The sequence below is a fragment of the Brachycentrus maculatus genome, unplaced genomic scaffold (genome assembly GCF_059751285.1).
Source record: "Brachycentrus maculatus isolate JH-2025_06_01 unplaced genomic scaffold, ASM5975128v1 h1tg000576l, whole genome shotgun sequence".
In the NCBI taxonomy this organism is placed as follows: domain Eukaryota; kingdom Metazoa; phylum Arthropoda; class Insecta; order Trichoptera; family Brachycentridae; genus Brachycentrus; species Brachycentrus maculatus.
Window position 1 is genome coordinate 142,726 of NW_028281316.1, and position 17,558 is coordinate 160,283.

General features: G+C 31.9%; 1 protein-coding gene across 2 annotated transcripts in view; it reads left to right on the forward strand.

The window, feature by feature from the left end:
* The window catches only part of LOC148301322 (uncharacterized), a 100,687-nt gene that overhangs the window by 11,262 nt on the left and 71,867 nt on the right, over positions 1–17,558 (forward strand). The window contains exon 2 of one of the 2 annotated variants that reach the window (XM_088273434.1): positions 675–737. In XM_088273434.1, coding sequence (XP_088129560.1) covers positions 675–737 — 63 coding nt within the window. Of the gene's footprint in view, positions 1–674; positions 738–15,650; positions 16,064–17,558 lie in introns of those variants that run through there. The other variant, XM_088273435.1, reaches the window with a different exon arrangement.

Consider the following 17,558-nt stretch of genomic DNA (forward strand, 5'->3'; position numbering starts at 1 on the left):
AGGACTTAATTGAGATAATTGAGATAATCCAGATTTTGTGAACAAGTATTTGGACACACTCAAAATGTTGTAAATAAATTATCTGGTCAAATTATAAGCTTAAATAATAAAAATGAAAATGGTATTTTCTGGCGTTTCTCATGTGTGTGATTATAATCCAGGATTCGGACCTCACATACTAATATAAGAGTTTCTGCTAAATAAAAAGCTTCTTTACATCTCACCAATAGATGTCTCTAGTGAAGTTCTAGTGATTCAAGAACAAGGTTTCTAAATTGGTTCATATATATATAGAACTTCCGAGAATTTGAGTAGTGTGGTTGTCAATAATGGGTAGAATTGGTGAATGTTACACGTGTGTAAACTGATCACTTAAACCAGCCGATGACGGTCGTAAGCCCCGTAAATGCCCAGACTTCCATATTCTTCTTCATCTTTGATGAGATGTCAAAAAATAATATGAAAATAAAATTTACTATGCAAATTTAATATCCCACGCGAGCCACCGAAAAAGCCTCGGGGCTCACGAGCTACTTACTGTATGGCGATTGATGGTATATAGTAATGTATCATTAATTTCAATTTTTAGTACACCGTTATTTCATTTCATCAATTTTATATTATTTCTTATGATTTGTAAATAAAATTAAAAGCTCATATCTTTTTTATTTCAGATAAAGACGCTACGGAGACAAAACGCAACCCTTCATCAAGAAAAATTAGACACCCTCTCTAAGGTAAGTCAATTTCTGTATGCTTTTCTTCTTTATTAGTTGCCTGAGAAATTTCTTCTTGCCTTTTATGTACAAGGACTTATTGAACTTTTTACTGTGCAACAGATCTTTTTAGGTAAAACATGAATGTTTTATCTCCATTTGAAAAATATTTAGGATATTAAAAAAAATAGTTAAACAATACCTTTTCTTCTAAATGCAAAAACTAAAAATGTAAAAACAAAAAAAAAAAAAATATATATATATATATATATATATATATATATATATATATATATATATATATATATATATATATATATATATATATATATATATATATATATATATATATATATATATATATATATATATATATATATATATATATATATATATATATATATATATATATATATATATATATATATATATATATATATATATATATATATATATATATATATATATATATATATATATATATATATATATATATATATACCCAGACTTTCATCTATGCTGACATATAAAAAAAACTTAAATGGAGAAAATTCAGATTTGTGAGCAAGCATTTGAACACACTCTCAAACGTTGTGAATAATTTTTCAGACTGTCCAATTAACAAAAAATAAAGTAAACAAAAATAATCCGGCCCTTTTCTCAAAATAGTTGGTTACCCCTGATATAATGCAACCGCACGATTAATGAACACCCATTACGCGAAATGTCTCCAAAGCCGCGGAACAATGGAGTAGGTGTTGCCACCTGTTAAAAAAATACACGTGTTATGAAATTCTCGTATTGGCCTATTGTTCAAATCACGTGGGGCAAATCTCAACCTTATCCGTTTATTTATAATAAAAAATTATTGGTAAATACCGCTATTGATGAAAATCTAATGTGACACGTGTTTCGATGAATTTTGAATCATTTTTTTAAACACGTGTGTCGATGCAGTATGATCAAAACACGTCGGCTGTCCAAACTCAAAACCCAGTAAGGGACATTTTTTTGTAGTACATTTTTTTCAAGTAGATTCTACTTAGTCCAAAATGAAGAAATAAAACGAGTCATTTGGAAGTTGTGTATTTCAAAAGACTGCGTTCATATTTTGTCAGCTAAGTTCGACTGGTTGTGTTTGGGCTACAGGCAACATTTCAGTGGATAATGGAGTCGAGTGTTTAGACTTTTTTTTTTATTTAGACTCGGGGTGTTGTATAGTTGTATTCGATATTTACATAGAACGCGGTTAGGGGCGATAAGGGGCTTAGTTCGCTGTTCTTATCAAAAGGTGTTCTCGCTTATACGGGCCGGCCGCGGAACCCCAAACTGTGGGACTAAAAAAAAGCGCGTGTGGCACCTTACACGTGATTGAAGTGAAGAATTCTTTTTGACATCTCAGAGACGAGAGAGAGAGAGAGAGGAAGAGATACGGACATCTGGGAATTTACAGGGCTTGCGACCGTCATAGTCTGTTTAAGTGATTACTTTACACACGTGTAACATTCACCAATTCTACCCATGATTTACAACCACACCACTCAAATTCTTGGAAGTTGTCTGATCACTTTAACCAGTCTATGACGGTCGTAAGCCCTGTAAATGCCCAGACTTCATTATTCTTCTTCGTCTATGTTGAAATGTGAACATAAATGCATAATAATAATAATAATTTTGGATGATTTATATAGCGCCATTTTCGTAAAATACTACCTCAAGGGCGCTTGTTCATACATAATGTATTATGATATGGAAATGATATTGATAAAAATATATATGTATTAAAGAAAAACCATTATGAATACCAATAAGGAACTCCTACCAACCATCAAGCAGAGAAAGCTGAAGTACTTCTGACACGTCATGAGAAATGAAAAATATCGTCTTCTCTTCCTAATCATACGAGGAAAGATTGAGGGGAGAAAAACTCAAGGACGCCGAAGGACATCATGGCTGAAAAACCTACGGAAATGGTTTGGCAGAAGCACCAAATCTCTGTTCCGAGCTGCAGCATCAAAAGTGAAGATAGCCAAGATGATCGCCGATCTTCGTTAGAAGTGGCACAGAAAGAAGAAGAAGAAAGAAAAACGTCTGAAGTCTGAGTCTGAAGGGGGGAAAGTGAAGCCGCCGTATTATTGGGCCTTCTTCTCGGTCTTCTTGGGCTGCAGCATGGCCAAGATGTTGGGCAGGACGCCTCTCTGACCGATGGTAGCGCCGGAGAGCAGCTTGTTGAGCTCATTTCATTGTGGATATTCAACAGCAGATGTCGAGGGGTGATGCCGGTCTTCAAATGCATATTCATCCTGTTCTCTCTGCGATGATGCAGATCTCCATGCTATGATGTTAGTTACTCAGTTTTTTTTCAGTTACAATTGAGAAGCACCGGTTTCCCGATAATGCTCCCTGGGAATGTGACAATGGAACTTATGTGCGAGTGTGTGGCGCCGTATGGCAACGGATATTGTGGCCACGTTACACACTCGCGCAACGCGGAAACTAACTGAAAAAAAACACGAATTATTTCAAGGAAATGTACGTTGGAGTGAGTATTTTCCGATAGGGCATTGTCACTTGCGAGCAATATCGGTTATATATATAACGTAATGTATCAAGTCTGAAGTTGACATGCACCTAAAGGGTAACTTTAGCTTTATATATATATATATATATATATATATATATATATATATATATATATATATATATATATATATATATATATATATATTTATATTATCCACTGACACTTCGTGATGGAATTGCATTTTTAATTTATTATTAGATTAAAACCAATATTTTTAGCTTTTCCACTTTTTTATTTGACCAGCGACCGGGTTTCGTCGTTACCGACATCATCAGACCAGTCTGATGATGTCGGTAACGACGAAACCCGGTCGCTGGTCAAATAAAAAAGTGGAAAAGCTAAAAATATTGGTTTTAATCTAATAATAAATTATATATATATATAAAAATATATATATATATATATATATATATATATATATATATATATATATATATATATATATATATATATATATATATATATATATATATATATATATATATATATATATATATATATATATTAAAAAATATAAATATATTGGGTTGATGCAAAAGTAATGACCGTTTTTTATGATCCCAGGTAAAAAAAAAAAATTTCACAAATTATGAATAGTATCTTCTTTTTTTATGATTCCATTGTATAAAGGATGGTTTTCCTCTACTTTCTATTCAGTTTTGGCCTGGCCAGAGTACAGTAATAACCCCTTGTATTTTTTCAAAATGTCGTTTGATAAAGTGCATTTACGTCATTGTTTACTTTATGAATTCCGTAAAGACAATACCGCGAGTGTGGCAACCAAAAACATTTGTGAAGTGTATGGAACAGATGTCATCAAAGTTCGGCAGGTACGAAGATGGTTTGCGAAATTCCGATCTGGAGATTTTTCACTCATTGATAAATCACGTACCGGGCGGCCATTGAAGTCTGATGACGACGAATTAAAAGTCACAATTGACACCAATCCACGTCTAACCATCAGGGAGATTGTGTCAATGATGAGAGTCAACCAAACAATCGCATTAAGACATTTGAAGCGTATGGAAATGGTTTCGCGGTACGAAGTTTGGATACCTCATGAATTGTCGGCTGCCAATTTATTGGATCGTATTTCAACGCGCGTTGCTTTGAGTGCGAGACAAAAACATTAACCTTTTTTGCATCGTTTGGTGACGGGAGATGAGAAATGGGTCGTGCAACAACGTGAGAAGAAAAAGACATTGGACTATACCTGGACAAGCCCCATCAACAACTTCGAAGGCCGAAATCCATAAAAAAAAGTTATACTTTGTGTTTGGTGGAATAATAAGGGTATTGTGTATTTTGAACTCTTGGAACACGATAAGACAAGTACAGCAGAACGATATTGTCTGCAATTATCCAAATTGAACATGGTCCTTCAAAAGGATAGACCAGAATTGGTAAACAGAAAAGGGGCAGTGTTTCATCACGACAACGCGCGACCACATGTGGCTATGATGACCCAACACAAGCTAAATGAGTTAAATTGGGATGTTATCAAGCATCCACTGTATTTTCCAGATCTTGTTCTTTCTGATTTTTATTTATTCCGATCACTGCAAAAAAATTTAAATGATGAAAAAAATTATTCAATAGAGCAGGTAAAAACATCCCTTACTTCATTTTTCGCATTAAAATCCACGGAATTTTATACTTCTGGTATTAATAAGTTGATAGAAAGATGGGAGAAGGTTATAAGAACTGATGGAAATTATATAATTTATTAAATAAATAATACACAAGAAAAAAAATTAAAAAAAAAATATATGTAAAAAACGGTCAAAACTTTTGCATCAACCCAATATATATATATATATATATATATATATATATATATATATATATATATATATATATATATATATATATATATATATATATATATATATATATATATATATATATATATATATTTATTTATATATATTTATATATATATATGTAACATTTTGAGTGTGTCAAAATACTTGATAAGGAATGTGTATATTCTTGACTTGAGAGTTATTTTTACATTTTGAGATCTAAGCATAGATGAAGAAGAATAAGGAGAGAAAATAACTAACTCACATCGCTAACTCCTTTCAACAACGTCCTATATAAAAAAAAACTAGAATTTTCAGGAGATCGTTTTTAACGTTTAAAAATATAATAAAATGTATTAAAAATAAATATCAAGCCACTTATTGAACTTCTGTGCAACAGATCTTTTTAGGTAAAACCTGAAGAGTTTTTCTCCATTTGAAAAATATTTAAAATGTTTAAAAAAAATAAAACAATACATTTTCTTCAAAATGCAAAAAACAATATTATATATTGCATTATTAAATAGTATAAATCTATCATTGGAACGCTAACTGCCCATCATATCATTTTTCCTTGGTTTCCCCCACCTTTTCTCCTTTACCGGAGAAAAATTCAATCCGTCTTTGTTAAATCAATTAAAAGACCCGCTACATTTGTGGATAAAAAAATTCAGAAAATTTACATCGAACTACATTTTTACCCGCTTAAATATAAAAATAGTAACAAAAAATGGTTCTCAGAATTTTAGGATATTATCCTCTTCTAATATTACACTCTGCTTATCGCTTCAGATAACGCTGATCAAATATTGGTTAGGTATATTGATATTATAGGACATTACTGGCAGCAGTAAAAAATCGGTTACAATAGAGTCAATTGTACGTTTTTTTTTTCAAAAAAATTATAAAGTTTTTAAAAAATCCACCAATCGTCTGTCTGCCTTGATATTCATATTTTTAAAATAACAACGTCTTACACCGCAGAGTTGTTCGAAAAGTTGCCCGATTTTTTTTCGGTTCCTTGGCAATTACTCTTCAACAACAAGCAGTACGTTTAATGTTACTACACGATAGTATAACTCGATTCTTTTGCTTTATGGCTTAATTCATTATTTTATCGTAATGACATCAGAATGCAAAAAAAGCCTGAAGAATGAAAGAGTTTCCTTTCAAACAATACACTTTTTTTATTATTTTCATGAAAAGTTACAAAAAACTTGTTTTATTTCTTTTAACAAACACATTATTAAGTTTAAAAATGTCTTATTTTGTAGGTATAAAACTTCCATTAGGAAATATCGTAATAAAACATAATTTTCAGGGGGCCTGAGACGGATAAATCCACTATACAATATTTCCGAAATTTGAGTCATGTGTTTGATTGATTATCATGCGTAAAATAGTGAATATTTCAGTCTAAAAAGTGACCACTTAAACCAGCCCATGACAGGTCACGAGCCTTTTAAATGCCCAGATTTCCTCTCTCTCATCTTTATTCACTTCTTCATCTATGTTAACTTTTTTTTCTTTTTTTGAATTTTAAAAACAGTTGTATGCTTTCATTAATTAATTTATCAGTCACTGGTAATATCTATCCATTTAAATTTTAATTTTACTTGGTAAATACACTACACGTCCGCCTCCGTAGCCTAATGGTCAGCACGCTCGGCTACCGTTCTGGAGGTCCCTGGTTCGATTCCCAAGGGGGGTAAAATAAATATAAGTGATTTTTTCACTGTCATATTTATTCAATACTACCCTGGACTGGTACCTGAAGCGGAGGGCTGATCACCTTTCCTTCATGTGTAAACGATCAAGATAACACTGCGTTTATATGACGCAGTGCCCTATGCACCATTGGGGTGCGGATAAGGGTTTTTTTTTTATTAAATTCACTATATATTGAAATCTATTGTGACACGTGTTTCGATGCATTCAACATCATTACGGTGATTGACAATGACCACATGCGGAATTTACACTGATTTCTATTTCAAAATTTGTATTGTTTCAAAATGATAAATTTTCTACTAATTTCTACGGTTTTTTTCATTATCCTTCAACGTCCCAAGGGCAGTTCTAAAATTTACAAAAGCCACACATACGGTGTTTGATTATGATGTAAATGTATCGAAATACGTGTGATATTATATTTTAAAACATGGTGGTATTTACCACGTAAAATTTGAATCAAACACAATTGTATGCTGTTTTGAATATTGAAAGCATTAATTTTGTGGATCATATTGATATATTATTTTGAGAAATAAAAAGACTTTGTTTGTTGATCCACTCACATTTTTAGTGACCAACTAGTTTCGGCAACAACCTGTGTCATAAATTAAACCCTGAAGAGGGCAACAGGTTGTTGCCGAAACAAGTTGGTAAATAAAAATGTGAGTGGATCAAAAAACAAAGTCTTTTTATTTCTCAAAATAATATAACAATTGTTTGCTATCAAAAAAGATTGAATTCGAATTACGAATAGTTTCGCGGAACGAATAATGTTCGTAGCCCGAAATCTCACTCTACTTTGTTTCTTATCGTATGTTTCCCTGACGTAATAAATCGCTAGGTAACCCTATCAATCCTTGAAACAATGATTAAATTATTGATCCCGTGAAAAGGCTATAAAAGGTCCCTAAATCTATTCAAATGTTTCCATAAGCACAATAGGCCCCATAGATATATATCGTATAATTTAAAGATCTGGTTTATCAGATCGTCTAATTTAATTCTATTACAAAAAATATAATCCAGTTTTGTATTTTAGTCTATTTAGAAATTGTTGTGAAATTTCTCTATTTCAAATTATAGTTCTTCGATCCATGGTGAAGATTTCAATAAGGTAATAAAATTTTATTTTTCTTTTTGATAGGGTAAATTGTAGAGTAACTGGCCACTGCCAGATACTATGGTTGAAATTTTCGAGAAATATATATTTTTTTTAAATAGATGAAATTATTTTACAACTGTATAATAAGTATGTAAAAAGAACTCCACCGACAAGACACATAAGGTGGCTTGATGGGTCTCCGAAAAAATATGTTTATGTGTGAATAAATATATGTATGTACATATCGCTCACTCCTTTCAAGAACGTCATAAATCAAAAATCGTCAATTTTCAGTAGTGCATGTTTTCGGAATGCCCAGAAAATGTACTACATCCCAGCAAAGGAGGTACATTTTTAACTTAATATTTACCCTCTACGGGGCAGAAAATGTTGTTTTTGCATTTTGAAGAAAAGGTAATAATATTTAATTATTTTTTTAAATATACTTAATATTTTTCAAATTTAGAAAAAACCTTCAGGAAAACACCTAAAAAGATCTGTTGCACAATAAAAGTTCAATAAATGGCTTGATATTTATTTTTAATACATTGTGTTATATTTTTATACTTAAAAAACGATTTCCTGAAAAATCAAGTTTTTTGATTTGTGACGTTGTTGAAAGGAGTGAGCGATATATGGACATAATATATATTTTTTTTAAATAAATAAATGAAGTAAAAAAACTACTACATTCCATGTCATTTTCAAACACCGTACCGCGTCCATTCAGTTATAAAGTATAAAAACCCTCCATTGCACGACTGTGTACCCAACATTAAATACCAAATATACTAGTATATACCACTATTTCTTTAAAACTATTGTAACACATGTTTCGATGCATTCCGTGTCGTTTTCAAACACCGTAATGCTCGTGCGAATGTGTACGGTGTTTGAAAATGATGCGGAATGTATTGAAACACGTGCCGCAATTGATTTTAAGAAGTAGGGGCATTACGGTGTTTGAAAATGATTCGAAATGCATCGAAACACATGCCTCAATTGATTTTAAGAAGTAGGGGTATTTACTAAGTGATATTTAAATATTTTAAAAATAATAGAAAGTATTTTCCCTGAAAATATAATAGGGTACTCTTTTATTGTGAAATATTGCAGATTTTGTAGTCATTTATTTAAATATAATATGAATCATTTTACACAATTTTGCTGTTCCAACCTTGTCTTTATACATTGTCCTTAACCTTGTCTTTTACTTAATGTTTTTTTAATGTTTATTTCTCCAATTTTTACGATCAAGATAACACCGCGTTTATATGACGCAGTGCCCTATGTACCATTGGGGTGCGGATAAGGGTTTTATTATTATTATTATTTTATTTATTGTTTCGGCATTAACTTTGTGGTAAGACATGTTACAATGATTAAAGAAAACACTTGTTTTTTACCACTTGAGTTTAATTATAGACTACATGTTTCAGAAGTTAAACTTCCATCATTCAGGTCTGTATAATAACTTCAAGTTTAACTTCTGAAACATGTAGTCTATAATAAAACTCAAGTGGTAAAAAACGAAGTGTTTTCTTTAATCATTATTATTATTATTATTTCTAGTTACTTAGTTTTCCTAATACTTCGATTTATGCAAGTATTTAGATTTAAGTATCTTCTTCTTTTAAACGTATAACTCATATAGTACATACTTATTTGAAAACTTTTTACATTTTCATCTTTTAGAATTTTGTAAAAACTATCTAACTAACCGTCACGCCGCTTCCCCGCAGGGATAGACAGAGAAAATCGAACGCCACACCACTCTGTCTTTGCAAACATTCTTCGCCTCTTCTACATTCATGCATCTCCTCATACATACCCGACGATTATTACGACTCCTGACCCGGCCGCTTTCAAGTATTTGACATACCTGATTGTGCCAGGTTTTCCTCGTTCTTCCCCTGCTTCTTTTTCCAACTACATTCGCCTCATAAATTTGTTTACCCGTTCTTTCCTCACTCATACATACATATTGTATTGTACTCATACATATTGTAGTTTATATTAGCACTTTAAATCTACTTATATTTCTGATATCTCTTGTATTCTTTCCAGTGTCCTTTATTATAAGCTAAAATAAAATGTATACCCACACACAGGACATGACTTTGTGGGATATTTTTTTGTGTATTAATATAATATAATTTTTTTGTACTTGATAAAAAAAAATCATTAAAAAAAATGTGACCAAATCTCAAACGACCACTTTCAACTCAGTTCTTCTACCCTCTTACATCAATTATCTAACGACCCTTCATTAGTTAAGTTCGTTTAGAACCTAACGGCATTTTTTGGATCGGCTATAAAAAAGTTATTAAATAGCAATATTTGTCAAAAATTGTTTTTAAAAAAGTGGAGATTGCTGGCTTTAATTATATGCACCTTAATTATAAGGGATGTGAAATACTAAACTACTTGAAATTATACAGGGTGTGCCATTAAAAAAGGTACAAAGGGCCAATAGGTATTAAATATTATAATATTAATGATTATCGGAAATTTTTATTTATAATCGTTGTTTTTTTATTTATTTTACCCTATAACCTATTCATTCTGGTCTAAATGGTTTTGGCATGTACGATTCTTATTTCTTTAAGGTGACATGTGGAGCGAATGCGAATTATAATAAAATATTTATAGTGATTTTAAAACAAAGTTACATTTAAATTCTTAAATGGAAAATCACGAAGTGCTTCAAATATAAATTATATAACACAATTTAACTTCAAGTCCATCTTTATTGTGATTCATTTGTCTTCTTTCTCTCTTTAAAAATTTTACTTTCGCATAAATGTCAGACCGTAGCAATTTCATTTTAATGACCCGATGATGGAACGATTATTCCGAAACCGGTAGTCACGAATCAGTGTTTATCCAAGTGGTATTACACAAAGTGAACGATGAATGATAAGGAGATTGTTATTTTTACTCGCTGCTCGCTGGTAGTGTGTGAAGGAGACGTGTTTTTACCAGTGCTTACTTTTTGTTATTTTATTATAAATTTTTTAAGACTTTTTGTTTGTCTATTAGTGTATTCATTGGTGTATTTTTATATAAGATATTGTATATATGTATTATTTTAAAGGCATTAGCCGTTCCATAAATAAATAAACAATAGTTCCTGCAGAAATGCTAATTTGCGTAAATAAATTAAATTTTATTATTTCAAATCCCGGGTGACGTCGGAAACGGTTGCCATGTAAAAAAAATGTCGCATAATTTTCAAATCTTAGTCCAGAAAAGGGATGTAACCCTCATTTGAATTATTTGAACTTTTTCTGACGTTTTTTTTAAGTGTCGAATTTCATTATTTTTTATTCGACTCTTGTCCTACTGTTTATTATATATAATGGCCAGCGCTCTAACAATGGCACGTGAAGCGTTTATGTTAATGTCACAGCCGATATTCTAAACTGCGGGTCATTAGTTCGAGACCTGGCGCGGTCTATCCGGCTCGATTTGTTAGGCAAATGACCTACACCCAGCATTATTTTCGTAACTATGGAATATCCTCGAATATATGGATTTTTTTAATATCCAATTAAATTAAATAAAAAAAATCATTCATTGATTCGACAGTCACTTTGCGGTAAAATCTATCCATTTTTAATTAATGTTTTACTTAGTAAATACAAATTTAACCACAATAACGTAGAAATCCTAAAACTAATTAATACGAAAAGCCATAAACTGCAACATTTTGAAACAATAAAAAATTCATAAAAATATAAATAACAATAAACCCATAATTAAAAATTTGACAATGACTAAAGCCTCCCCCCTACTGTCTATGTTCCCACTGATAAGAAATAAAAAGAAATAGAAATAAAAAGAAAAAAAAAGAAAAATTAAATTAATGAATAAAAATATGAAACGTCTTCAACCTTCAACGTCCCAAGGACCCAACTCTAAAATTTAGAATTAGCTTCACATACGGTGTTTGAAAATTATGCGGAATGCATCGAAACACGTGTCACAGTAGATTTTAAGAAATAGTGGTATTTACTAAGCAAAACATTAATTTTAAAAAAATAATAATAAAAAAAAATGTCGTAAGTATCTCAATTTGATATGAATCTCTACCGTCCTCTTTATACGAAGAAAAAATAAGACCTATAAATCTGAATTATCTCCTATAATTATAGGAGTTGTTTTTCATATTATTTTTTGACATCTCAACATAGATGAACATTTGTGAACAAGCATTTGGACACACTTAAAATGGTGGAAATAAATAATCTGGTTAAATTATTAATTGTGTCGGGTTGTGGTCCCGTGGTTAGTGTCGCGGAAGTCAAGAGTTTCTCGGTTCGAACCCACTCTACCAAAATTTGATACCTATTTCTAATAATGAGCCGTTCAGGCTCACATAAATAGTATGAAATTGAAATATTTGTGTAAATAATAAAAACACAAATATTTCTTTTTAATAAAAAAATACTAATCTAAAATAATACAAAAAGGGATATTTTCTGGTGTTTCTCATGCATGTAATTGTAATCCAGGATTCGGAACTCACATACAAATGAAAGAGTTTCTGCTCAATAAAAAAAGCTTCTTCGTCTAAAAGATGTCACGAGTGAAAATTCTAGTGGTGTTTCAAAATTGGATCATATATTATACATAGAACTTCCAAAAATTTGAGTAGTGTGGTTGTCAATAATGGGTAGAATTGGCGAATGTTACACGTGTGTAAAGTGATCACTTAAACCAGCCTATGACGATCGTCAGCCCCGTAAATATCCAGACTTCCATATTCTTCTTCATCTTTGATGAGATGTCAAAAAATAATAAGTAAATACATCATACTTCCAAGTTTAAAATCCTTTGGGATTCTTTCAGGGCAATAATAAGCTAGTAAGATATCAAATAGTCAATAATCTCGTTTTTGTAAAAATATGCACTTGGTCACTTTCCCCTGCATGACTACGATATCAAAAATAAATACAAAGATAATCTAAAATGGAAACAATGTATGTTCAAAGTATGTCAAATTTGACATTTCTCGCTATCGATATAACGTGATCAGCTCGCGGTGAACCCGTTTGTGACCTGTTTTTATTTAGCCTGGCTATTTGTGAAGGCTTTCTGCGGAAGTGGGGCCGGATGTTTGCCTCCTCTGCCGCGTCGGGCCGAGAGCAGTTCCTTTGAAATATGTACCGATATGACAATCGTTCCTCGCAAGAGACGTGTCACTGTTTACCCCTGCTCGGTAAAGGTAAACTTGACTTGCGACGTTTAAACTAGATATGGATGATCTAATTTAACCCTATCCTACGTCTAGCCTTCATTTGAGGTCTTAAAAATATATTTGTTAACGAATTGACAATCGTATAGACAAATTGTAAAAAGTACTTATTTACTTCGTAGTAAAGTAGAAAAAAACAGCAATTTTTCAATGAAGGGTGAAAAATACTTGAATGTAAAGAAAAGTTCATCTTCGAGATACAAAAATGACTTTACGATACCAAATACTCCAATAACCTTCGTACGGGTATAAAAAAATGTAGACATTATATTACAAAATAAATTAAATGCCTTATATACATGTTAATAAAAAAAACACAACAAATAATGAAACGATCAACAAATAATTTCCTCTTGTTAAAATGTAAAAATACAATTTAAAACATTAACACGTGTCACAATATATTGTATTTTAAGAAATAGTGGTATTTAACAAGTAAAACTATGTGAAATATTTCGAATCAAAAATGAATTTCGTTACCGCGCCAAACTCAGGCGTTAAGCCTGTTTTGCAAAATGGCGTCGTAACCGCATTGCATGTACGTAAAAAAAGCCATATCTCTATAAGAATGAATTGTTAAGGGTGCTTATCTTTTAATTTACAACCGTTTTAGTAACAGTACTTATGTTTTACAATACATAAGTGTTGTGTTTTGTCGATAACGGTCATAGAGTAATAACTCCAATTGATAAGACGATAATGGTTAATTCCTGTAAGACAAAGAGTATTTTAAATTTAAGTTTTACTTAACAACGTATTGAGTGTATCCAAATACTTGTTCACAAATCGCTCACTCCTTTCAACGTCATATATAAAAAAAAACTTGATTTTTCAGGAGATCGTTTTTAAAGTTTAAAAATATAATACAATGTATTAAAAATAAATATCAAGCCACTTATTGAACTTTTTACTGTGCATAAGATCTTTTTAGGTAAAACCTGAATGTTTTTTCTCAATTAGAAAAATATTAAGTATATTTAAAAAATAATTAAACAATTCCTTTTCTTCAAAATGCGAAACAACACTTTTTGCCCTGTAGCGGGTAAATATTAAGTTAAAAATATGCCGCTTTTGCTGGGATATAGTACATTTTCTGGGCATTCCAAAAACATGCACAACTGAATATTTACGATTTTTTTTATATATGACGTTGTTGAAAGGAGTGAGCGAAATCTGGATAATCTCCAATTAAAAATAAAATAACTCCTAAAATAGGCCTTTGTCAGGATGTTGGATTATTGACTAATAAACTAATATGAATAATCACGAGACTATCGATAACATTCATATTGAAATCTGTAGGGAACTAAGGGAGATATTAATGTTTAAACTTTAGAAATTTGAATAAAACGTAAACGTGCGTTCGCATACGTCATCAAATTTCCGTCATCGAACGTTTTGTGACGTCATATGGTTTATTGTCTATGGTTTTTAGAGCTGTAATAGTAGTAGTATAGTTTTTTTAATCTTATGTTGTATTTCTAATCCGTTGGAACATAGATATAGGGGGGAGGCTTTATTCATTATCTTATGTTAATTATAGGTTTGTTATTATTTTTATTTTTATGAATTTCTTTTGTTTCAAAATGTTGCAGTTTATGACTTTTCATATGAATAATTTTTAGGATTTCTACGTTTTTGCGGTTAAATTTTTCTAAAAAATTGTGGTTAAAAATGAAACACTTGTCACAGTAGATTTTCTTCGCCTTCTATTGTGACACGTGTTTCGATGGATATCGGTGTTTGAAAATGATGCGGAATGCATCGAAACACGCGTCACAACAGATTTTTAGAAATAGTGATATGTTTCAAGCAAAACTTTAATTTAAAATAAACATGGTTCTTTAATTTTGTTACATGGCGTTTAATTTTTTTAAGTATTATAGCCGTGTTTGGAATTAGGCTCCACTAATATCTTATTTAATTTTGTGTCCGCATTTCGAAGAACGTGTTAAAATTACATTGAATAATTTTTCTTTCGAAAACATTGTACAATATCCGTTTATTATTATATATTTGCATATGCCAAGAATGACACGAGATAAACCGGCGAGTCGATGCAACCGTTAGGGCGCTTGTCCACTACCCGGAATTTTACCGTCCGGCAGTCCGGTTTTGAAAAATGAAAGCGACTACGACAGTTTGGCGTGATCGAATTTACGCGCACCGTGATCACGCATTGATCAAGCGCACCGATCCGAAGAAAGACGGCCAAAAGCATAAGACAATCCAAGCCAATCATCCGTTTTTTCATGCTAACCGAACTGCCGGAGTGCACAAGAGCTCTTAGCGTCGAAAAATGTTTTAATACCACCTCAGATAGGGGGAAATGTACGAATGTATCGCTTTTACATACGTAAACGGTTGACAAATAAACACACATTAATGTCCCCGCCATTCGCTTGTAATAATTTGAATTTTGAGTCGCTTCGTGAAACGTCGCCTCGGATTTTCCTTCCCAGTCCTCCGTCGATTCTCTCCGCGGGCGGTCGCGGTCATGTTGGAAATTGAAATCCCGTCGGCTGATGTAACAGCGAACTGCGTTACCGACACGGCTTACTATTTTTCATTTATTTAAAAAGATATCTTTCGAATAATTAGGTACCTATTTTTTAAATTTAATAAATTAGGTACCTACTTAATTGTAAAATATTCAGCGAATTCGTTCCATTTTTGAACACGCGGCGATCGCCCGCCGTTTTGAATTTTCGCCGCCAGTGCCGAAAGTAACGCGCGGGAGGCTTCACGTTTTCGCTTTTTCTCATTTTAAAATGTCTAAATTACACTCGAATTTTGAGCAGAAATGTGCCGGCGTCGACGGTGTGCGGCGAGCATTGTCCATTGTAGTCGCCCGTCGGTGAGGTAAGTGTTTTTCTTGTTGTTTATTTTTCTGTTTGTCGTGTTAAATTTTTCCTATTCAAACGGGTATTTGTGTTTGAACAAATGGGACTCTGAAAGTTGTTTCCGCCTTTGATTTACATTTTCTCACCATACATAACACGTCTCGTGCCGAATAATCCGTTATAATAATAACTTTATTCCATTTTGTGCAGGTATTACGTGAACTTTACTAGAAATTAATTATCTTCATAGAAAATTCCGCCTACAAGAAGCCTCTTCCAATTTTCTCCGTATAAATCCGTTACTTATCAATCAGTCAGTATTCTAGCTGTCTACCTTCTCTGCCTACCACTGCATAAGTTGATCATCTCACTTTTTATATTTCTCACCTTTATACGCTTCCAATAGTGCATAGGGCATTGCATCCGATGCAATTTAACGTAATCGTTACTTATATGAACGCATAATTAAAGTAGAAATTGGTAAATATGTGAAATATTGTAAAGCAAACAAAGGAGAAAAGGTATGTAAGAAAAGGAGAACAACCCACCACATGTGTTTTTTTTTAAATTTGTTTAATATTGTTAAAAAAAATATTACATTTTAATTTAACTAGATATCTCTGCTTACATGTAATTAAATATCTTATTCTCAACATTTTGAGTGTGTCCAAACACTTGCTTTCTCAATCCACCATAGATGGCCGTTGTGAACTCAAATACACTGTGTCACGAGATTGATTAATATATCGTGGAGTTCCTAAAATCTGAGTCGTGTGATTGTCAATCATGGATAGAATGGTGAATGTTGCACGTGTGTAAAGTGATCACTTAACCGGCCTATGACAGGTCATAAGCTCTGTAAATACCCAGACTTCTGCATTATTCTTCATCTTTAATGATGTGTCAAAATTTCTTATTCTAGTTATGTTGTGTTTCTCCAAAATATAAGACTAAAGATATAATGCAATATTTTTCCTTGGTTGAATTTTTTTCAATTTTTTTCTTTTTCTATCCCGAATCCGCACCCGATGGTGCATAGGGCACTGCATCGTATAGAAGCATTGTTATCTTGATCGTTAAATACACGAAGGAAAATTGATAAGCCTTGCGCTTCAGGTACCAGTCCAGGGTGAAATTAAATAAATATTACACCGAAAAATCGCTAATGTCTGTTCACAGTTATTACACCTTTAGTTTTTTTTTTCTTTTTATTTAAAAAAAACTAGAGGTAAAATAACAGTGAACATTTTTTTTAATGTTTTTTTTGGCAGTATAAATAATTTAAAAAAATAATTTAAAAAATAAAAACTAGAGGTAAAATAACTGTGAACAGACTGTACTTTATATTTTCACCCTCTTGGGACTCGAACCCGGGACCTCCAGCATGGTAGCCTAGCGCCCTAACCATTACGATATAGAGGCGGACAATTTTTTTTTCAGTATTTTAATATCGTCTATTTTATGATACGTTTTTTATTGTTGCGTTTTTCGTGTTCTTTTTATCATTTGACTCG